Raw genomic sequence first — 23,552 nt, 5'->3', positions numbered from 1 at the left:
TTTCTAGACAGCAATTTTTCCACCCGCACTTTTTCACAACATAACAGTTTTCAACAACACTCCCAAACAGAGTCTAAATGAATGATGAGAGATTAATATAACGCAAAAAAATGAATGGTTAAGATTAGTACTCATATTTCACAATTTACTAGACCTTATATACCTATTTACTGGTTTTTGTATCTCATTTATTCATAATACTTTGCTTCTGTTGATATAAAACCACAATACGTGCGACACGTAATCTTTTCAAAAATTGTGTATTTATAATCATTGTTTATTGAGATTAATTATATGATAGTTGATACGGTTAATTAAAAAATATTGCACGTTATATATTACAAAAATTATAAGACAACAAATTTTAACGTTCATGGATGTTTACGAGAGGAATTAGAATGATAGTCTCAAAATTTATTGATTACTTAGACTTAAGTTGTCCGTAAAATTCATTATATGTTGAAAAGAAGTTAATAAAGATATTAATGTATTGGGTCATGTTTCATCCTTTTTTATCAGGTAAATTTCTCTTTTTTTCGTTTGTTACTTTTTTACTCTCTTAGTGCTACTTTTATACATTTTCATAAAACTTTATTTAAATTAATACAGGAAAATACAGTAAAAAATAACAGGCAAAAAAAATACCAAATTCAACATAGACGAGCACAGGGAAAGAGTAAGAAAATTAATGAAGGATTAATGATGGTCCGTTTATAGCACTAACCTGTCTAACCCTGTAAAAAAAATCATGTTCAGGCTCAAGAATATAGCATATAACAATGACAATGGATAAAAAGAAATCACATAAGCACCACATAGCATAAATAAAATGTAACAACATTAACGACAGCAAAAAATTGGTCAACATATCCAAGATACTGCGTTGGTACATTCTAAACACGGACGGGCAAGCTCTAGGTCAAGTGAATAATTAAAGCTTTGAACACTCTTTTCGGGGATAGCTTAAACTGGGATTGACTAGCCAATCAAATTAAACTTTAAGCACTATTCAGCTCAACAATTTTACCCTTTTCTCTAAAGTAATAGTACAGTTTAAAAGCTGAAGAGATGCCCAGACAGAATTACATATGAAAAACAGTTGAGCATTCCCTGGTAGCTAATCAGCATCCATCTCCTCAAGTGCAGCTTTTGCTGCAGACTTTGCTTCTTCTAAAAGCTCATCCGGAACCTATATGGTTTAGCAAATATCCAAGATTATTAATACTCCAAAGTCCAAATAGCTACAACTTAAAAATATTCAAATGAACAAATAAAACTAATCAATTACCTCCTAAACAACACGCTTAATCAAAAAAATTGTGTTATTTTACTACAATATGTTTTCGCTAAGTATCCAGCTTATACTGGATTTATTGTTGAGATATTACTAAATTGTTTACAACTTATACATCCAATGCCATCAGAAAAAGAAAGGATGCAACTCGCTTCCAGCTTTAAAAACATTTGAGCAAGTTCATATCTCGTGCTAATCTAAAGCATGCCTCTAATCTTAATAATGCATCCTTTTCCGAGACCAGTACCATTGCGTTTATGGTCTCAACACTTTAGTCAATACTATCAACAAGAACTTGACCTCTCTATCTTTGTTTATGTAGTGATTCCGTGTTCCTTTATTTTTTACATATTTGGCTATGTTTTTCTAGACAAAAACGAGAAAAAAATATACTTCCGGTATAAATATTTAGATGTATAACACTAATAAATAATACAAGGATCATATTCGGCAAGGATGAAGGATTACAAAAACTGAAAACGTAATACCTTCTGATGTTGGCGCTTTGACTCATCACAAACCCAACTCATTTCCAATTCAAAGGCCTTGTCCTTGGCCTCATCGTGTACACCATAGATTCTGGTTAGCAATAAGAAAAATCGACAAAACTGTCTTAGTATTTGAATCAGCAAAATATGCAAACAAAACAATAAACACCAAAGGGACTTGTAAGAATTTGTAACTTTCCAATTTCCCAAAGCATTTTGAAAACAATATCAATACCTAAGTTTACAAGATGAACAACTTGCTTTTTGAACATACAAAATTTACAATATAACGTCTTAAAAAACGCCTATTAAATTTTACTCAACAGTTCTGAAAGATGTTGACCACATTGCTATTTTTTCTACTTGAGAATGAACTACAATGGCTGTGATGATGCCATAAAGAAGCAAAATTTAAGGGCTGTTGTCAATTGCAATGGTATTAAGAAACAAAAATATCATGACAAAATCAGATCATCAGGAAGAATTTAAAAACCATCAGCACGTTATAGTCGCACTTACATCTTGGCTACTTCTATAACCCCTTGCCGGCATGTCATCTCAGATAGCTTCAATTTCTCAATCTCTCTGTACATCATATAATTTGACTCCATATAAGCATATCAGTAAACAATATTCATTACAAGTAAAGGTTAAAAGATTAAATAAATATAATATTTTCAGTCATTGTAACTGAACTATGAAGGTTGGCTTCCAACATCCACAAAGGTTTCATGCAAATTTACGCTGGAAGGCTAAAGCAATCCGAAGCGGTGTAGTAGTTTACAACATCAGTACTAAGCACTGACTATATCCAGCTATTTACCCACCCCCACTAGAATTAGTAGCTTTAAAGTAACAAGTGCACCAGAAGATTCACGAGTTGTAAAGTGGTAGGCTGGCAGAAGCTACAATGGTTGCGCCAGCCAAACATCATTGGAGAAATTTAAGAAAGTAATATGTAGGAGAGCCAGTGAATATAATGAATTTGAATTAATGTGAGATGCTAATTACAGAGTATAATCTGAATTTTTGTTGAGATATTTCTTTTCAAAGAAATTACAAGGACAATCTCATCTTAAAGTTACTTCTCATGCATACAAAAAATCTTCTTTCTTCTGAATAAAGTAATAGTTCACATGACCGGCATGTATGCTTGTAAAAACAAACAAAGAAGGCAACTTACGTCTTGGCAGCCTGCCTTCCCTTCCCTATAGCAGCACCATAGTATCTCTGGAAAAGGTGATTCACAAAAATATAAGAACGGAAGTTACAACAATTTTATATGAATTGTGTTCTCCAGCATTATTGAAAGCAGAAGTGAAACACATAAGTACTAAAAAGCATAGAACACACTCTCTCTATTTTGATATATAGGTCGTTAAAGGTTTCTCACAGATTTTAAGAATCATGTTATTTCAGCTAAACAGCATTATTACTAAAGCAAAATCCTGCTTTACCCTTTAACATAACCTTCAACTACTTGTGTGTGTTTTACTGACACTCCGACTGTACAATAATACGGAATGACCATAGCTATTAAAACGCGAATCTTCTTAAACTAACATAAAAATACAAAGTGGCAACTGCTTTTTGTTGAATACATAATTAATTTCCAAAAATAATTAAGTTATGTATAATCTGTATTTTGTTAAAAAGAAAGTGAATCAAGAATTTAGTTTCTCAATCAATTAGGCATATTATAATTGTTTCAAATACTTTAATATTAAGTTATTACAGTAAAAATACTATTTGTTTTAAGAAAATATACATAAATTATAATTAAAAAATCAATATATAAGAAATATTTATAGACTAGCACTTTGCAGTTGACATACCAACTGTTTAGATTTTAATATTTTACTATGGAAACAAGAAAAAAAAGGGCAGCAGATGAAACAATGTATTGACAGTGCTTTGAGAGTGAACGACAGTAAGACACATATAAAGAAAAAAAACAAGATTTTTAAGGCGGCCTATATTTTACATGCGGAGGTAGCATAATCAGTAGCTACATAAAAGCATTAAAAAGGATAGAGAATTGAATGGTACAAATATCTCTGAAAAACTCACATAGGATACTCCTGAAGGTTCTATCATATACAATTGTGGCCCATCTCTGTCATAACCTCCAAGAACTACTCCACAACCAAACGGCCTGCAGTTTTATAATTTAGGGTGTGCAAAAGAGCATACTAAAAAGATTAAAAGGTGAAATACAATAAGCATGTCCCTGCATATCTGAACAAACCTAAGCCACCAATAAAGTGTGCACAGATGCACATAACTAGCAACACGTTCAGCAAGTTCTTTCACTGGAATTTGGTCACCATATAGACTGCACAACCAATAAACCAGCATGAAATGATAAACAATCTGCATACGATAGGAATTTGGCCAACTCCAATTAATTACAAACAATTTAGTTTTAAAGCAGAAGTCATGTGCTTTTTATCTAATTTTTTAAAGTAAATACTTCATAATTAATCCTGGATGAAGTCAACAAATATATTATTACATGATATGCCTATAAATAATACCAAATTGTAACAGATATGTTAATATGTTCAAATTTATTTGCTATATATATATATATAACACAATTATTTATCACTCGAGTGGAATGGAGACATCCAGACGCTTGACCACTAGCACGCCTAACCTTGACTCCAGACCAGGCATGACTTCTGATGTAAAAACAATTTGACCTGGATAATATAATTGTTCCTATAGAGCCCTTGGTTTGATGACTTCCATCTCTTACACAAAATCAACACATTTATGTTTAAAAAAATTTGTTTCTTTTATAATTTATTTTTAAGTGTGTGGTTCTTAAATCTTAACTAGCATTCTCAAAGCCAATCCTCAAGCAACAAATAGAAAGGAATGTGTTTGTACTGTTTACACTAGAAAAAGACATCCACAAGTTAAGACATATCACCAATTACAAGATTGGACCAAGAGACCTAGTGGCTATTTCAAAAGTTCCTGGTTTCTTTCAAGCCTCGAGAATGTTTTAGTACTTGTGCTTTCTTATTAAAGTCGATGCTTAATTGCTTATTGCTCACAGTTGTCAGGTAACACAAATTCCAGTAATGTTTTAAACTTATAATGATAATACATAATGCCTGTTTACTTCTCATAGTTGTTGGCCTCGGATTTGGCCCGCGCAACAATCTGTCTTCCATCTGCAGCTAATCCTGCAACAGCCTATTTATAAAAAAACATCAGTAATGCAACATTAAAGAATTTATAAACGAGCACTATACTGTAAATATAGATCAATCCCACAATGTAAAATCGAAAATGAAGATTAAACTTGGATGTGACAAACATAAACAGAGAAACAAGCAAGTAGCTTCCTTCTATATATTAATCCTGAAGTAACCCATCTTCCTATTTACTAGTCATATACTTTAGTAAGCTTTTTACACAAGTTCTTATTATAACAATGGTTATTTTTGTCTTCTCCGTGATTAATTTTTCAATTTTTTACGAGAAAAAACTTAGAATTGTTGACCAACTTCAAAAATCAAAGAATAAGACGGACAACACTAATTACCTAACCACCTTTAATGCCATGGGATTCTAAGACAATAAGACATACATCACTAAATCAAGATATTAAACATACTTGGCTCAATCACTAGATCCAAAAATAGTAATACATAATTGCTTATGGTATCAGTTTACATACTAATACATAACTATTTCTTCATATTTTTACATATTTAAACTTGAATTTGGAGGCTAAATGGTGTACCCTAAACAGTACAAAATTTTATAATATCTCTTCAGGTTGATTTTAAAATATCTCTTCCGGTTGTTTTTGAGATCACAAAGTTAAATCTTACAAATAATACTCCAATATTAACCAAAACTAATAAAATCCACGTGAATGCCCAGTTTTTTTAGTTACATTTCGAAAGTGCATTGTACAATATCAACCATGTCAAAAAATTGGACATAGTCTCTGTGACCCTATTTTTAGAACTTTCGAGTGTCACAATTGTATATGTATCGTGTCCCACACACCACACCAAGTCCAAGTAACATAGTCTCTTACAACATTAAATTGACATGACTAATTGTCAACAAAGAAAGGATATGGAACGTATCTGTGAAGTTATCATCTCTCATAAAACTTGAAAATATATATATATATATATGTAATATATTTTAAACCAGTACAAAAAAAAAATTCCTTCACGATGACGAACACCTTGATTATCAATTTTAGATTTTCTTAGCTAGGAATAAAATTCTTTGTAAGGCTCGTATTTTCACATGATAAACTTGGTGCATGAAAAAAATTTAGGGAACAATGAATAGATGATATCAACAAAATAAGCTTGAGTAAATTATCCACAAAAAATCCCCCCCAAGGGTTCACCAACCGCTAAACAGAGAAAAAGCTATGGATTGCTATTGAACAAGACTCGATCAATATAAATTAAAATTCAACTGTATATTAATCAAGTTCAAGTCTAATATGATATGTGTGAATTACATCCCTCGTACTAATAATTGATCCCTAACTGAGGAATGTACTAAGACTAGAACCATCAAAAAATTATGCATTTATAAATAAGCTACACAGAGCAGGAGTTGAACTCGTGACCTCCCGTAAGGGGAACACGAGCTCAACCACTACACCAACACTTTGTTGGAAAATATACAAGTAAAAAAGCACTAATTTCTCCATCGGATATCATACATCATTTATTTTTGATGCAGAACAAAAGATTAGAATATTAATTTGTGTTTATCGAATAGAATTGATTGATTATTATTGAATTAATAATTATTTCTCTCTCTTGTTTGGGTTGTGATCCTAACAAATCTCTCTTCTGCGGTTGAGAAATCCTAGGGGTAGTGATTCTTCTTCGGTTAAATCACCTTAGGCGTGGATTTTCTGCGGTTAATCCACATTTATTATTATTCTATTGTGTTTTTAACCCTTGTCCTGCATCAATTTTCCTCATCAATACTTGTATACAAATGGACATGCCAAAGTCTTATAGCTATGAAGAAAGAAGCTTAATCAATCAGAAGTACTGTGTGGGAGAATCAGTCCCTAGAACAACCAATAATGACAGATATCTCAAATTTCTCTTTTGCAGCACAAACAAAATCAATATTACCATATCTAGTAAGTGGATTCCATAGAACACCATGACTGATGTCGAATAGGGTATGTGTACTGATATATACAGAGCACCCCGGTGCACCCTAACTACCTAAGAACCGTCTACTACAATTTCATTGGCAAAAATTTCAACAGTTGGATTAAAGCAAAATTGCAAAAAAGAAAACAAGATATATGGATTGAGGGAAGGCAAAAAATTGATGGCAGATGAGTGGGGGGGGGATAGAATAGAGCAACTAAAGGTCCATTTACTTTGTAATCTAAGAATGTAAATGAATGATATTTATGAGATTTGGCGAGGTTAATGAAAACAAAAAGAATTTTATGGCTTGGTGATTAAACTCAAACACTCTCTCAGGTTCCCCGACCTATTTCCCCAAACAATAGAACAAAATGTCATGTTGTACAAATACATTCATCTGTTAGATATATAATCAACACGAAACCAAACATATTCAGTGTATCCAGCTCGGAAAGCATTAATAAAACCACACAAACACAGAATATAGTGAGGGAGCAGAGAGGGGGTACCATGCCAGAATGGCGATGAACAGAGTGGATTCTGCGATTAGATCCAGGCAACATCATCTTAGATGCAATCAGCTTCTCAACTCCCTAATTAAAACCAACGACAACAACATTTCATATAGGACAGATAGGCGAAATTTCAAAACCCTGGGAGAGAGAGGGGGGGGAGAGAGAGAGTAATATACCATAACAATGCCATCTTTGCACTTGATGGCAACAACGGTGCCGCTATTGTCGACAGCTTTGGAGGCGTACTCGATCTGAAATACACGCCCGTCCGGCGAGAATGTTGTCACCGATAAATCGTAGCCTGTTCCGATACTAGCCATCCCCCTCTCTAATTTGCCTAAATTAAAGTGGTATTGTAATTCTGACTGTACTGTGTCCAACCCAAAGTCTTCCCTACTTGTCCATCTACTATTTCTTTTGTAACAAGATATCAAACTCACTTATTCCCCTTTGTAAAAAAAACTAATCTATTCCACTTTGCAATTCCATAGCCTCTCCGGGGGATTATCGGTCAAACTTTTAAAAATCGTTCATAAATTATTTAAAAATTGTTAAAAAATATTATAATTGCTAAATGCAGTAATATTTTACCCCGTAAAGTAACGAAAAATTACAGTAATTGAGAAATGCCAACTCATACACCTAGTTTTCTCCAAATCCTCTGTCCATTATTGATGGGCACTGAAAATAGTGAACTCTTTTGTAGACTCTTAATTAATTTTTAATTATGTAATTGCACGTTTAATGTTAAATTTACTTTAATTTTTTAAATCTTTTACTTGTTTTTCTATTTTATTTGTGTTTTTTTCCGCTTTAGTTTATTTAGTTATTTTCAATACAATAATGAAATTTTATTTGTATAAAAATCAAATTATTTAATTATTTTATTATTAATATAGATTACAACTTTAATATGTAAGGTAACTTGTGATAATCAGGATCAAATTTCGAATCTTTTTTCGAAATCACGTCAAATTCTGATTCCAAATTCGAAATATTTAAAAGTGATTTTTTTAAATAATATTAGGATTTTTTTTAAAAAATTTAAAGGTGAACTTTTTTGTTTTATAAAACATAATTTGCTTAACAAATTAAACTAATTAAACCAATTACAACCTTTAATGCAATAAAAACACAAATTCAATTATTTATACAATTAGTTGATTTTGGTTAAACTGCATTTTTACATATAATTTTATAACAGAGTAAAGTAATAATCGTTTACAAAAATTTAAGTAATTTTGATAATTTCCTTATAAAAATCAATTTAAAATTTAAAACATTCCTGCCTTTCAGAACTAAATTATAACAAGATCACTCCTCACCTGTACACTTTCATGTAACCAGCAATTAGCTACTATTCAAACCTACATTTATTATATGAAGAGGGTAATATAGTAACTTCCGCTTAGCGTGTGAATTAAAAATTTACTGCATTTAGCACCACCTAAAAATATATTAGATTTCTTTGAAAAATATCTAAGGCTAAAAATATTTTTGCAAAAATACTTTATTTTTTAAAAAAAATATTTTAAAAAAACTAATTTGCAAAAATGCTATTTTTCAATATTTTTTTTACAAAAAATACGGTTTTTTGGCAACTAGAATCAACTGATGCAATTTTGACGAGTTTCCGCGACTAAATGCAATCTCTAATCAACCAAAATTTTTTTATTCAACTAGTTGCATATATGGTTGATATTTGGTTGATTCCGTATTTTTGCAAAAAAAATCAGAAGATAGTAAAATCGTAAAAAAAACTTAGAAAAATTGGTATTTTTGGTAAATTCTCAAAAATATTTGATAGATTTGACCCATTCTTAATAAAGAAATTGTTTTTTTTGAAAAAAATTATGTTAAATCACAAATTAATAATTTAACCAAATATTTTCGATTTCTGAAATTTATAAGCATAACCCCGTACCTCCCATTTAAATTTTTAGGCTTTATCAAATTTTATTCTCCATTTTGTTTTGAATTTACTATATTCTCATTTAATAATTAAATTTTGTTCAAACTAAAATTATAAGTTTATAAACAAATTTTCTATATATTGTAATTAAAAAAGAAAAATTACCAAAAATACTATTTTTTCTAATAAGAATATATTCTTTCTCCCACAATCCAGTAGCCGACTTCTAGAACTTCAATCGATTTATATCGGTGAAAAACCGATCCTTAATTTCTTGTTTATTTCTCTTGACTAATCTTATATGTTTTTTCCGATTATCTTCCAATTTATTTGGTTTATTTAAGTCTTTCTTCTTAATTGTAGGAGTTTTAATTTATTTGGGTGTGTTTTGGTATTGTTCATGCCTAAATTAATAGATCTACATGATTGTCACCGTTTTAATTTAATGATAAAAAATTTTATGGGATCGCATCTACGATGATTTCTCAAAACAATAATTGGATAATAACAATTTACATATGTTAAAATCATTTTCAAAAAGTTGTTTAGTTGTCTTTCTAAAAAGAAAGAATTCAATATGTATAAATGTTTTTTTAATCCGATTGTATTCGTAAATACCGTATTATTTTCCCCAAAGTGGCCTTAAAACCGGAGAAACCGTGGTGGTAATTTTAATCGAACACCAAACCGAACATTCTTCTAGGCAGCCACCCATTTAGAAACTGTTGTATGGTGATTTGTGTGTAATGTAACAGTTATATTACAATAATCGATGAACCATTTCTTCATTGGTTAATTCTTTTGATGAGATATTAAATCCTATTGATGTATTATCACCACATCAAAAAAGAGGAAAGAAAACCATAAGATCAATATACACACACATCAATTTTAAAGAAATGGGTGGAGTAAAATTGATTGTATCAGATTTTGTAATATCCTTTATGTGGCCATGGGCAAGCATTCTCGTCAAGATTTTTGTATACAAGCCATTAGGGTTAGGTTTTGAATTCAAAGATGATGTCTTTAGGTGTAGCATCTCTGTTATTAACATGTTTGTGTTTGCATGGTTTAGTAAGCTCACCAAAGGTGGGGCCTACAACCCCCTAATGGTTCTTGCACCTGCAATGTCTGGTGATTCCTCTACTTTTCTTTATACAGTTGGTGCAAGAATTCCTGCACAGGTTAGCCACATTCTTTACCTATATTAAGTAATGCCTGGAAGCATTGTTCTTATTGTTTTTTCGGTATTTAATTATGTTTAAGTATAGCTGTTCGGGAACTGGGGAGGTAGCTGGGAGTAATCTGCAGACCTTCTCCTAGCACTCGTCACCTAAACCACCTTTGTTGCGGCTTTTAACACTCAATTTTTCTCACCTAAACCACCTATAATTAAGTGTTTGTTTATTTATTTATGTAGAACTTTATATTGCTATTCAGGAGTGGTTTTGTGGATTGTGTGCTCTGGGGTGAACCCAAGGTCTTAATCTGATGGGAGCTTCATAGGAAAAGAAGCAAGAATAGTTTTAACAAGTACCGAACTTAATTTGGTTTATGTTACCATCTGATATATGACAATTATATAAAATATGTTACTTTAGATATAAGTTTGTTAACTTAACTAATCTTCAAACACTTAAGGAACAGATGTACATCTAGGCTCTAGCAGCATCATGCGAGTATTAAACTTGAACTATTAGATTTTCTTGTCATTTGAGCGACGACATAAACATACCCCCCCACCCTTACCTGAGTCCTGCTTGTTGCCGACATAGAATCAGTGAATCATCAATTCGTTTAGAGTTTGAGGGGCTTGATAGCTTTGAACACCATGGATCCACCTCTCTCACCAGAGACTTCCTTTTTTACAATTAATAACACAACAAAAATGAAACGTCTGAGAGTAAGCATCTAGGGCACAATCCCACACTAGTCAAAACCTAATATGGACTATACCTCAAGTGAGGCAGCAGCCAAGAGCACAACAATATCATTTGCACCTATTTGTAATTTCTTCTTGGTTTACGTAAATGGATCCAGTTCGGTGCCTGTTCCAGTATAAAGATAACTTAATAAACTTTCATTACTAGAATACAGAAGTTGTGTGTTATGGTTTTCTTGTACATCCTCCTCAAGGTTTGTTCATTTTCATAAAGAGATTATCATTTCATTTCATTGCTGTAGAAAATTTATACATACGAGAGGACAGTAACTGCTTGCCTATCAATTTAGTTATAAGACATGCGATTCTCTTGCTTTCCCATCTTGTGGCCTCTTCTCTGTGTCATGAATGGTTATGCTTTGACCTATGGCTTACAATGTTTATGACAGTAATATAATTGTTGCTAATCTTCACCGTATATCATGCTTACCTTAATTAGAGGAAAAGTTCAGAAACATTGCAAAATTCTGATGATGCTTTCTATGGTGTGCTCTTAAATGGAGGACTAATTGTTGTACTATATGTTTTGCAGAATATGTTCTGCTAAAATATTGCAAAACATATTGCAGAACATTTTTTATGACATAGTATTTCAATTAGTACTCCATTTAAAAGTAAACTAAACTAAACCTCTGTTGATGCATCCGTCATAAAGTTTAAAAATGCATCGAGACTGACTTCAATAAAAATGGAATCCTACTAGATACAAGAATTAAAGAGAACCAGAGATTGCTCCATTTGGAGTCTGGATATTAGTATCTGCATTTTCAGCGCATTACCTTTAGGAAAAAGCCTCAGGCCCTTGGCAGTGTATTTCTTTTTTGTAATTAGGCAACTCAATTTCCAGATTTTTAATTGTGAGATCATTTTTTTTATCTGTTTTTATCTTAGATCATCGGATCAATTACTGGAGTTAGTCACATCATCAAGACATTTCCTGAATTAGGACACCGAAATCCTCTGAATGTCGACATCCATCGCGGAGCACTAACAGAAGGATTTTTTGCATTCATCATTGTCCTGGTTTCGCTTGGCCTTACTGCTAAAATTCCTGGGAGCTTCTTCCGGAAAACTTGGATCTCCAGTATCTCGAAGGTTGCTCTCAATATACTTGCCGCAGATCTTACTGGTGGATATATGAATCCAGCATCCGTAAGTACTTGACTTATTACCTGTACCAACAAAGTATCAAATAAAAAAAAAGACTTCGTAACCTTTTGAGACTCAAAATTTGCACCAATATATTCATCTGCCCCTATGTTACAAAACCTTTCACTTTTGTCCTTGAAATGCTGAAAACGTATATTTTAAACCTTGGACCGCCCAGTTTACACCGATTTTTCTCCGATCCTTCATATTTTTTCCCGATCCAAAATTGAAAATGTACGATTTCAGTAGTTCATGGGCAAAAAGGAACGATTTTATAACACATGGACAAATAAGTATATCGGTGAAAACCTTGAGCAAACCTTGAGGCTCTAAAGATCATTAAGCCATAAAAAATGATAATACCGGCGGGAAAAAAACAAGTGATGAATTGTTACAGACATTTTTTTAATTTCTAAAGATAAATTTGATTTGATAATCATTTGCAATTCATTAGGTTATTGGATGGGCTTATGCTAGCGGAGTACATTTAACAAAGGAGCATCTGCTTGTTTACTGGATTGCTCCCATTGGAGCGACTATAATTGCAGTGCGGGTATTTAGGGTAGTTGTTCAGCCACTGTTACGTGAAAATGCAAAGGCAAATGCTAAGAAATCTGACTGAAAGGTATTTGTCCGGAAACCTTTTCTTAGGGATAAGTCGAAGAAGCATCCTAAGTGTAAGTTGTATCTCAATGCAATGCCAAAAGAATTTCTCAGGAGCAAAAGTTTAATATATATAGTTGTTTTTTCATTCCTACAAAAGATAAAAAAAAAAGACAGAGCTCAAGTAATGGCCATTTCAACTGAAGATTCAGTCTGCATTCGAACCCTTCGGAATACAAATGGCAACTTCTTCATTGCTCTGCATAAATGCGCCAGCCGGGAATCGAACCCGGGTCTGTACCGTGGCAGGGTACTATTCTACCACTAGACCACTGGTGCGAGTGTTTTTAGCTGTTGTTTGTTGCTATATAGATCAGTATTTACAACTTGAAAAAATCATAAGAATTATTTTGTGCATGTTTGGAGAATCATTTCACACGACTTATTGGGTGAGAAAGTACATTCCAAGACCCAACTCCTGTTTGGGTAACGAAGTGAAACGCTCATATTATGACGTATATGATCATAATTAGAAAGTGGGGAGATGGGTACATTCCTCATTTTATTGGTCTTATTTCTTCACTTGCATTGTCTGGCTGGCTAATTTATTATTGTATTCATTATTCTAAAACAATACTGCTACAAGATAATTTATTATATATGAATTTTGATATATTATTTATGAATTAGCTTTTTATATTTATTTTCATTTTAAATCATAATTTATCACATATTTATTGACCTATAAGTAAAATTATTCAAATATATAAATAAAATTATAAATTTATTTATTTAAATTTATTATATGATCATTAATACCTTTTGATTTTAATTTTATTTTAAACCTTATTTAATCATATACAGACCAAGCTAAATCAATCTAATTATATTTAGTTTTATTTTTTTAACCTGAATCACTATTATAATTTTATTTTCGTCTACACGAATAGTATATTATCTAATTTTATCACGAGGGCCTTATTCCTTTTTTAAATTTTCTCTATTTATTTTATATTCATATATTAAAATTATCAATTCAATTTTAATTTTATTTTAAAAAAATCATAACTTATAAGTTATGATTTACCAAACACATTATCCAAACACCCAAAATCTATACTATATTATAATAGCCGAAATAGAGATAATTTGGTTCAACGGTTTGGTTCAACCATAATTCCCTAATTTTGATTATTACAAAATAGATAAATAGTGTTATATATCTAATAAACTACTAAATTATTAAATTACTACTAAATATAGTATACTTATCCTACTAAACTACGAATACAACTTATCTTATTATTAAAAGATATAAATAATAGTGTTATATATATGCTAAACTACTAAATTGTTAAACTACTAGAAATAGTCTATTTATTCTACTAAATTACGATCACATGTTATTATATTATTTTAATTATAAATTTATAATCATTAAATATTTATATAAATATTTTAAAAATATAATATAACTGGATAAAACTTATAAGTTAAGATTCTCGTATTACTTTTCAACTTTAAGTTATAAGTTACATTTTTTAATAAACCCCAAACGGGCCCTTTGTTCTGATGCCATTCGATAAACAACCCATTGCTGAAGCCTCATTAAGGTGAATATGAATATGCAAAAGAACGAGCGAGGAAAATACGTAACATCAAAATGCAAGCATTCAATATAAAAAAATGAGCAAGGGGATCTGAATATTGGTGAAGTTGTCAACTAGCTTAAATCTATCTGGTGGAGTAAATGGTTCTACCAAAGTTTTCTTTCAGAACAACTCCAACCATTGGAGTAGGATTGGAATATTCTTGCTACAAGAAACTGATTAGTGATCACTGATGATTAGCGATCAACTACACTATAAAAAATCGCCAAGAATCACGACAGATTCATGGAGGAAAAACAACCAACTGCTGCACCTTTTCAGGGAAACAATGCCTTCAAAGTTGGTGTTCAGTAAATTAATAAATCTCTCATAGGCTAAAGTCGTAGTCAGACAAAAAAAATATTATTAGCAAAAGATTTTACGACTCCATAAAGTGAAATTATGCAACAAACTGCCTAGTAACTGTAACCAGGAAAACTACTATCACCTGCTAGTGTATCAACTTGTTCTGGAGCCACACGGTGCATATAAGGTTTGTGCACAGAAATAGAAACAAGATTCCGCGATACAATCTTAATTTTTTACACATACAAGCAAGCTAAGTAGATCAAGCAAAAGTTCACATTTCTGCTACAAACGAAAACATCATGGACTCATAATCCTCCTAGCTATATAACAGCTTCTAGTTTGTGCGCGAACAGATATCTTCTCTGAAAGATCTTATTACCACCTGTCCAAGGTGACTGAAGAGTGAGACGGAGAAAAAGAGCTCGAGTCAGAATCAAATTCGCTAAAATTTGCACCAAAATGATAATGCAACCATCACACCAAACATTAAGAAAATATACTCCCCTATGTCCCAATTTAATTGTACTATTTCAATTTTTTTGGTCATTTGGCCAAGCTCCGACTTGAAAAGAAAAGCTTATCTTTCGTATATAATTTCGTAAATGTAGACAGTCACAGTACATCTAAAAATAAATTAAAATAAAGTTTCTTGTAATATTATATATATTTCAATGAAATAATATTAATGATTTACATTAGTAGATTGGTCAATTTGACGGACCAAAGATTCGGGACTTGATTCAGCAGATTATGGGGTTGTGGTGGATTACCACTTAACTTGGAGCAACTTTAGCATATCATAAAAAATTTTGTGGTTAGAAAGACTTAATGATTTCTTCTCCGGGTTTGGCTGTTTAATCTTAGAGCAGGCCAGGTGGGGAGCTATTACTAGTGTTAGGAGAGTCACCTTAATAAAATTTCTGAAATCTGTTGGGCCTAAGCATTGTTTTACTCAAGGGGCTCTGGCAAGTTTGAAGCAAAAAGTATTAAACACTGATTAGATTGCACTACTGAGACTATATCAAATGAGAGAGCCGAAAAAGGTGGTACAGAATGACCTGTAATTGTAGGCACTATTAGCACCATCCAACTCAAAAGAAAAAACCTCTGCATTTAGAAGAACTGCATAGGCAATTTTTCTTCACTCGTGTGTTTTCCTGGGTCACACCATAATCGAATGTCAACTCTTGCAGAGGAGAAATGTGTCCCAATGCATAGAAGGCAATGTCAAGATAAGATTTATTGTTATTTTCTCTTAAAACTGGCTGCCAAGACACATTTGGCGAACAGCTGTGGTTCATAAAACGAGCAACATTACCGAAGCTATATGCATTTATAACAAGGGAGAAAGGGACTTCAGGGTTGCCTTCAGAGGCACATTCCAGTGAAGGATAAAAGCGGGTGGAGTCAAATATATAATGATTGTCTTCCTCACTACCAAGTTCCATTGTTTTGGATGCATCAATGACCTCTCCACCATACACACAAATGAACTGTCCAGAGCGGATTGGATCCCAAGACCTAAGTCCCCATCCTCTATTCTTTGTTTTAAACACCTCCAGACGGACTTTTAAACCAGCTTGAGACACACGGTTTCGGCAGGTAAGAGGGCATAAGCAGGAAGAACCACACTCATGTATCATGGTCTTTTGACTCACAAGAACCCCAGGAGAAATGTACGGTATAACACCTTCATTTATTTGAACACAGGGACAGTTAGTATCACCAGGTTGGCATCCACCTCTACATTTGCAGCTCGAGGAAGGTCCGGGTAAATCAAATGGTTTTTTATGTTTGAGGGAAGGTGTATATGTGAAGCAAGCAGGACCCCTTTCATCATCAACGTCATTTACAAGACAAATTGGTAGAATTTCTTCCCCTGAAGTAAGGTCCGGCAAGATCATATTAGTTCTTAAAGTAGCATCATCCTTCCACACTTGAATTGACTTCCATAGTGTAAAAGCTTTAGGCTGCTTGGGTATTCTAACAAGCTTGTACTTAAAAACATTACATCCACCCTTCCCTGTCTCCCTCCATGATTCATGGATCTTGTAGAGGCCATCATACACATATACCTTTCCGGTTCCATTAACGATATCCTTTAGACCCCTTATAACTCTTACCTCGTTAGCCCTATGCAAACTCGTTTCCAGAGCAAGATTACCTCTTTCAAGCTTCTGATCAACCACCTTTCCTTCTTTCCTATCAACTCCACCATGTCCGCTGTAAATCAAGACATTCCCATCTTCATTTTTATCTTCATATCCTCCAGACGAAACAATGCTTACAGCCAGAGGCTCTTCAACAGCTTTTACGTTCACACCCATGTAATCTATCCCAGCCATAACTGGAGCATGCAAACCTGCAATAGACATTTCCATCCTGAAAAAGAAAATGTCACCAACTTCGATCCCAGGGACAGGTCCAATTATCTTCCTATTATTTGTCCGAATCCCTTTACTCATCAACAAATTTCCAGCTGTCATGTCTGGACGTCTTGTAAACACGGGATTATCCCCCCTAGATTCTTCAAGTTGAACAATCCTTCTCCGAAACAGATTATAAACCATGAGTATGCGATCAACTAAATCCTTGTTTCCATTAGCTTGTTGTTCTGGTTCAAGCCCAATAAGTCTAAACTCTTTCAGAGATTTAGCAACCATGTTGTCTATATCTACTGAAGGTGAGCGATTAACTGCAGTGTTTGATTTAGAAGGTGGGCGATTAACTGCAGTTGTTTTTTTTGAAGGTGAGCGGTCGACTGCAGTGGTTTTTTTGGAGGTTTTTCCTCTTCGCTTCTTACTGGTACCTTCTGCGTACTGGCCACTCTGACTACTGTAGTTGCGGTACCTATCATCTAGTGCAGCTTCACCTTCATGAATCCTGGTGTCCCTTCTTGATTGTCCTGAATCTCCATCTGAATACTGGGTTGGAGTTCTGTAAGAATTTAGTGGCACTGGTGCTGGTATGGTCTTGTCAAAATTAGAAGGCCCTTTTCGATTAGGTGTTGTTGGTCCTTGAGACTCATTTGGAACAAGAAAAGGGTAAACTGGTGCGACCCCAGGTAGGAAAGAACCCTCTAGTGATGCAATCTCAGATTTCTCTGGGAATATGGGGAAAATTGCTCGCAATGGCTTAACATTTAAAACTTCGTTCTTGTGAATAAATCCAGAAGATGATCCTGTATCTTTTCCCATTTGTCAAACACCTACACTATCACAATTTATACAAATTTATTAAAAATGAAATACCTTCTACATGTCCTCTTAGAACTTGTATTCTCAACAACTAATAGTCAGAGCTAAGAATTATTACAATGAAGCCAGAAACCTTTTTTATTTTTGCAAAAATGTTAAGGCCAAACATACAGGAACCATATATTGTATTTCAAATACACAAACAGTAGGAAAGTCAGCTCAAAAAGTTTCAACATGTGGGTAGGCTATAGAAATTGACCTCCCCCTTTCCAATTAAGAGGTAAATCACAATTTTTACTGATTAATCAAACCTGTTAATAAACACACCACCATACACATAACAAATGTTATCAATAATAAACTATCCAAAGAGATGAAGCAATTAAACGTTTCTTCACAACAAGTCAACATGCAGCTCATCAAGTGAAGTAGTGAAATCATAAACCCAGAAACTGCTTCACAATACTCACTACAACATGCAACAATAGAACACTTACACAGACACCACTTTAAGAGTGAAGTGAAGACATTTAGATTATAAGCCCTAAAAGTAAAACTATATAATAAAGAAGAACAAAAACCCTTACCTATCAAGCACTAACATGAATAGTATAAAAAATTGCCATCAAAATTAGAAACTGTTAAGTACATCAGTACATGCAAAAAAAGTAAACAGAACTGATAATAAAAAAACAATTTAGATCTCAGAATGAAAACATACCAGCTGCAAGTGCTATAAAGAAAGTGGTGAAGAGATTTGTTTGAACAAAAGTGGGTGGATTGTTTGTGTTTCTTTTTAAGTTGTTTCCTGTTCATAAGCTTTGATAATGACTTTGAGTTCTGTGATATTTCATATTTCCCAATGTTCTCTGGTTAACATAAAAGGATGCACATTCGTCCAACTATCATCAAATTATACTGCCACGTGGATGGCGATGTGTCGCCCTCATACAAAAAGTCATAAATGCATGCAATTAGATTACAGAGGAGTTCCGTTTTTTGAGATAATCGCATTTTTTATGTATAATACATAACATTGTTGCTGCCTAATTTCGGACAGGGACATAATAGAAATTTCAGCTTGAAAATTAATTAACATATATTTTATTTATTACAAATTATATTAAAATTGAATTATATATAATTTTTATATGTTTGACTTTTCGAGTCATACCCGTAATATCGATTTCAATTTGTATCATATGGTGTTAATTACAAAAAATTATAAATCCACAAAAAATAATTTTTAAAATATATATTTAAACATTAATCCTAATTAAATATTAAATTTTAGTATTAAATTCGTTGCATCACTTCTTTTTAATTATATATGTTTTTTTTATCGTAGCTAACTCGCAATCGCTACGCTTCGGGTGCGTACTGGGTAAACCCTACGGGCTCACGTAATAGCCTGCAAACCACGTTATTAGTGTGTATTTAAGTGGACATTCATTATTATAAATATTTTAGCTTTTTTCGAATTATAACTACAAAATTTAATTACATTTTATATTAAAATTTCAGTTTTACCCCTCATTATTTTAGTTATAAAAAGCATTTTGCATATGAATTGAAAATAGGTAGTAAACTGCATTTCTGAAAATGTATATACAATATTGATTTTGGACCAAAGTTAAGGGATACAAAATGCAATTTTCTCTTTTTATTTCTAGTACAAAATGAAAGAAAAATAGCAAAAATGGTAAAGAACCCTTCAAAATAGCAAAATTGGTATGTCATTTCAAATGACGATGTAATAGTGAAAATTTATTTGTGCTTTTCCTTCCTCTAACTCGTGAAAAAGTCACAATTTTCATAGTTCGAGTTCCATTTTCGGGGGTTAAAAAATGTGATTTAATTCGTAATTATTTTATTATTTTGTTGGATCTTAACAAATTGTTGTTCTACTTTGAAATAAGTCAGAAAAAATGAAATTATAATATGTACAACATTGTCATTTTTAGCTCCAAAAATGGTTAACGGGATAAAATTTTGTTAGAATTAGCTTATGAAGGCATGTTGATGAGCATATTAAACACGTTTTTTCTTAATTTATTTTGAATATTATTGGCTTGTATTAAAATAGTAGCATCCTACTTTAATACAATCTAGAAAAAATGAAATTATAACATGTAAAACATTGTCATTTTGAACTCCAAAAATGGCTCACGGGCTAAATATTCAAACACAATAATTGAAACCCGGTAAATATTAAAACACACTAAATGTTAAAACATATTACAAATTAAAACACACTAAAATTTAAAACACACTACAAATTCAGACACACTAAAATTTGAAACACAATAAAATATAAACAAAGTACACAATGAAACACACTGAAAATAACCACGAACACTATAATAGTAAACACACTTAACATAAGAAGATAGGGTCTCATTGTGGACATGGTGGACACAATTTACTTCTCTTTGTATGCTCTTCCTGATTGTAATGGCTGCACTTCTTCCTTGAACGGGATTGAAACCCAGTAAATGTTAATACACACTAAATGTTTAAACACAGTACAAATTCAAACACACTAAAATTTGAAGCACACTACAAATTCAAACACACTAAAATTTGAAGCACAATAAACTTTAAACAAAGTACAGAATGAAACACGATGAAAATAACCACGGGCACTACAATATTAAACACACTTAACATAAGAATATAGGGTCTCATTGTGGATGTAGTGGACACAATATGCTTCTCTTTATATGTCATTCCTGGTTGTAATGGCTGCACTTCTTCCATGAACGGGATTGATCCATATCGTTCATAATTCGAACCAAGTAACCCTTATCTCCACATTTTCGTCTTTCCTTTTTCAACGCCTCGTCAGCTAGTAAGGTAGCATAAAATTTCCATTATATTGGAAAATTGAAGTTCCAGTACTATTATGGTGACAACAGTTGAATGACAGGCTCCCACAACTGTTAGGGCGAAAATACGCGCTAAAATTACACGCAAGTATACGCGTTCACAAGTAGTATAAGATATAAATCAGATTCGTTCCCACAGAGACTCTTTTTAGTTAACTTAAGATTATGCACTTATGCAACAATCGTATGTCTATCGCTCAATGCTAAGACAATTGAGATGGTTATAACTAATATTAAACTAACATGCAATTGACTAAGAATAAAAGTGACTGAATTAACTATATGAGACATGATAATCCCAGATCACCCCGGTGTCCCTCCTTGTTCCGCCCGGACTCGAACTCCGTTTGAGCAAAAATGACAGCGTCGTGCGGTGTAGCTGTAGGGTGGGAACCTACAAAACAGAACCGGAGGGGGGTGGCGTCCCCGCGGCACCTCCGGTGTGAGAATGAGAAAGGATTTTGAAGGGGAGAAAGGGTTAAAATGGGAATTATCAATATATCCGGTGGTGTGTATATGAGAGATGAAATAACCCCTTATACCCCTTTTGTTCAGCCTTTTATAGGCTTCCCATTAGGGTTTAGGGGTTTGTACCTTTTGATCTGGACCGTAGGTGTGTTTTTTGGACTATAGGACGTGTGGACGTCCATGATAAGCTGGTGTACTATTGAATCCGGACCGTAGGAACGTTTTGGATAAGGGCTACCTGGATGTTGGTGATATTTCCACGTGTCCTGGGTCTGTCAGGGTTATTGTTGAATGGTCCCTGGGCCCTTCTTATTGGGCCTTGGGCGCTTGCCGTTGGGCCTGTGATATTATAGGGTATCATTTGCCCCCCACTCCCTTATGCGGGTTTACCCGGATAGGGGAGTAGATTTATTTATTGTTGTGCCGGAATGCCTTAGAGAACAAATTTGGGGGTTTTCTTTGATTTATTGCCCCTAACACCGGGGTCTAATGGGGATAAAACTCCGGGGTTGACTTGGTTAGCCTCTTTGATTTGAGTCCAAGGTGGGGTTCCTTGCACTACTTGGAAAAAATTTGGGGGTTTTCTTTGATTTGTTGCCCCCTAACCCGGGGGTCTAATGGGGATAAGACTCCAGGGTTGACTTGGTTAGTCTCTTTGATTTGAGTTCAAGGTGGGGTTCCTTGCACTACTTGGAAAAAAATTGGGGGTTTTCTTTGATTTTTTCCCCCCAACCCCGGGGTCTAATGGGGATAAGACTCCGGGTTGACTTGGTTAGCCTCTTTGATTTGAGTCCAATGTGGGGTTCCTTGCACTACTTGGAAAAAATTTGGGGGGTTTCTTTGATTTGTTGCCCCCTAACCCCGGGGTCTAATGGGAATAAGACTCTGGGGTTGACTTGGTTAGTCTCTTTAATTTGAAATTTGAATTTTGGATAAGGACAGGCAGACATTTGATTTAAACGGATTCTGAAAAGTTGATGCTGAAAATCCGGGTTGTTAGGACACTGTTGGGATTCCATCCGGGGTCAAAGATATATGCGTATATATATACGTATGTATATTTGGTGTAAAAACGTTTAACTCCCCCTCTTTCTCCTGAAAAGTCGTGCCATATCATGATTGCAGTAGTGGTAATAATTGATGTGGTTACTAATATTGATGCCAATCAGGGGGTGCCACGTGGCCCTGATGTAATTTACTTCTAAAAATTGTTCACCTTTTTTCTCTTTTCTTTTGTTCCTCTATAAGTACCAGCCTCTGCCCTTTCTTTTTTCTTTTATGCGAATACTTGCAAAGAGAGAGCAAAAAGAGAATTTACGGAGATTTTCGGAGCATTTCTTGTTGAAGCCTTCATCTTTTCTCCTGCTACTTGTAAGTTTTTGATACTCGCGTCCTTTCATTCTTCATGCTTTGCATGTCATCATATTTGCTCGAGTTTTGTTCCGCTACTATATATTTTTTGTTCGAGTTTTGTGTTGTTTGGAGGTTTGCAACTGTTTTTAAAGGCACGAAGTTGAACTGTGTAGTTTTGTAGTTGTTAAGAATATTTTGTAGTGTTTTTGGTTTGTGAAACATTTTTGAAGTAATTTCGTGTTCTAATCGCATTTAGAAATTTGTTTTTGTAAGATTTGTATACGATTAAAAATGTGTTTTTGTAGTGTAAAATGTAGTTGGGCCCGAGGTCTGTTCTTGGCTTGTGTTTTTGGTTAGAATTGTATGTATATTGCATAGCTCTTGTTTCTGGGATTAGATTTATGCATGAAATGTTTCTAAATCTCTTCTATTTTCTGTTTATTTTTGTTGTTGGTTTCGGGTTTGACATTGACTCCGGGGTACGTCTATATATATGTAGTATATGCAAGGTAGGAAATTTAAGAACACCGAAACCCAGTGGTTTAGGTGAACTGTTGTCAGCCTACCCCTCCTCTTCTTCTTCTAGTAGCAGTTCCGTCGAGATGCCTCCCCGAGTT

General features: G+C 33.4%; 3 protein-coding genes and 1 non-coding gene across 9 annotated transcripts; 1 reads left to right on the top strand and 3 right to left on the bottom strand.

The window, feature by feature from the left end:
* Positions 1–792: 792 nt before the first annotated feature.
* On the bottom strand, positions 793–7,906 carry LOC141692625 (proteasome subunit alpha type-3). The gene is made up of 9 exons (XM_074497516.1): positions 7,642–7,906; positions 7,460–7,543; positions 4,916–4,989; positions 4,031–4,117; positions 3,853–3,937; positions 2,966–3,012; positions 2,302–2,367; positions 1,783–1,873; positions 793–1,189 (listed from the first exon to the last, which is right to left on the bottom strand). Exons 1-9 carry the CDS (start codon positions 7,783–7,785, stop codon positions 1,118–1,120), a joined length of 750 nt encoding a protein of 249 aa, XP_074353617.1. The 5' UTR covers positions 7,786–7,906; the 3' UTR covers positions 793–1,117.
* A 2,183-nt stretch (positions 7,907–10,089) lies between these two features.
* On the top strand, positions 10,090–13,219 carry LOC141693913 (putative aquaporin SIP2-1). Its single transcript, XM_074499101.1, has 3 exons — positions 10,090–10,561; positions 12,211–12,471; positions 12,923–13,219. The coding sequence occupies exons 1-3, from the start codon at positions 10,277–10,279 to the stop codon at positions 13,088–13,090; spliced, it is 714 nt and encodes a 237-aa protein (XP_074355202.1). The 5' UTR covers positions 10,090–10,276; the 3' UTR covers positions 13,091–13,219.
* A 120-nt stretch (positions 13,220–13,339) lies between these two features.
* On the bottom strand, positions 13,340–13,410 carry TRNAG-GCC (transfer RNA glycine (anticodon GCC)). Its single transcript has one exon. It is a non-coding gene; the product is annotated as a tRNA-Gly (tRNA).
* Positions 13,411–15,057: 1,647 nt separating this feature from the next.
* Positions 15,058–19,083, bottom strand: LOC141693633 (histone-lysine N-methyltransferase, H3 lysine-9 specific SUVH1-like). 6 transcript variants are annotated; one of them, XR_012563164.1, is made up of 4 exons: positions 18,948–19,083; positions 16,088–18,237; positions 15,937–15,991; positions 15,058–15,424 (listed from the first exon to the last, which is right to left on the bottom strand). XR_012563164.1 is itself a non-coding variant. In XM_074498785.1 (3 exons), the coding sequence occupies exon 2, from the start codon at positions 18,224–18,226 to the stop codon at positions 16,121–16,123; it is 2,106 nt and encodes a 701-aa protein (XP_074354886.1). In that variant the 5' UTR covers positions 18,227–18,242; positions 18,948–19,083; the 3' UTR covers positions 15,059–15,424; positions 16,088–16,120. The 6 variants fall into 6 exon arrangements, 4 of the variants coding, with proteins under 4 accessions (XP_074354886.1, XP_074354889.1, XP_074354888.1 ...); XR_012563165.1 differs by having other exon boundaries at positions 15,058–15,411; XM_074498785.1 differs by lacking the exon at positions 15,937–15,991 and having other exon boundaries at positions 15,059–15,424; positions 16,088–18,242.
* Between the last annotated feature and the right edge of the window lie 4,469 nt (positions 19,084–23,552).

Source organism: Apium graveolens, chromosome 10 (genome assembly GCF_009905375.1).
Source record: "Apium graveolens cultivar Ventura chromosome 10, ASM990537v1, whole genome shotgun sequence".
NCBI lineage: Eukaryota > Viridiplantae > Streptophyta > Magnoliopsida > Apiales > Apiaceae > Apium > Apium graveolens.
Note: the sequence above shows the minus strand (reverse complement) of the source record. Positions and strands in the feature narration are given on the sequence as shown.

Coding starts and splice junctions, on each gene's coding strand:
- LOC141692625 (XM_074497516.1), bottom strand. CDS start 7,785: ATGGCTAGTATCGGAACAGGCTACGATTTATCGGTGACAACATTCTCG. Junction 3,938..4,030: donor ACACTTTATTGGTGGCTTAG/GTTTGTTCAGAT, acceptor ATAAAACTGCAG/GCCGTTTGGTTGTGGAGTAG. Junction 2,368..2,965: donor GGAAGGCAGGCTGCCAAGAC/GTAAGTTGCCTT, acceptor TATGATGTACAG/AGAGATTGAGAAATTGAAGC.
- LOC141693633 (XM_074498785.1), bottom strand. CDS start 18,226: ATGGGAAAAGATACAGGATCATCTTCTGGATTTATTCACAAGAACGAA.
- LOC141693913 (XM_074499101.1), top strand. CDS start 10,277: ATGGGTGGAGTAAAATTGATTGTATCAGATTTTGTAATATCCTTTATG. Junction 10,562..12,210: donor GTGCAAGAATTCCTGCACAG/GTTAGCCACATT, acceptor TTTTTATCTTAG/ATCATCGGATCAATTACTGG. Junction 12,472..12,922: donor GATATATGAATCCAGCATCC/GTAAGTACTTGA, acceptor GCAATTCATTAG/GTTATTGGATGGGCTTATGC.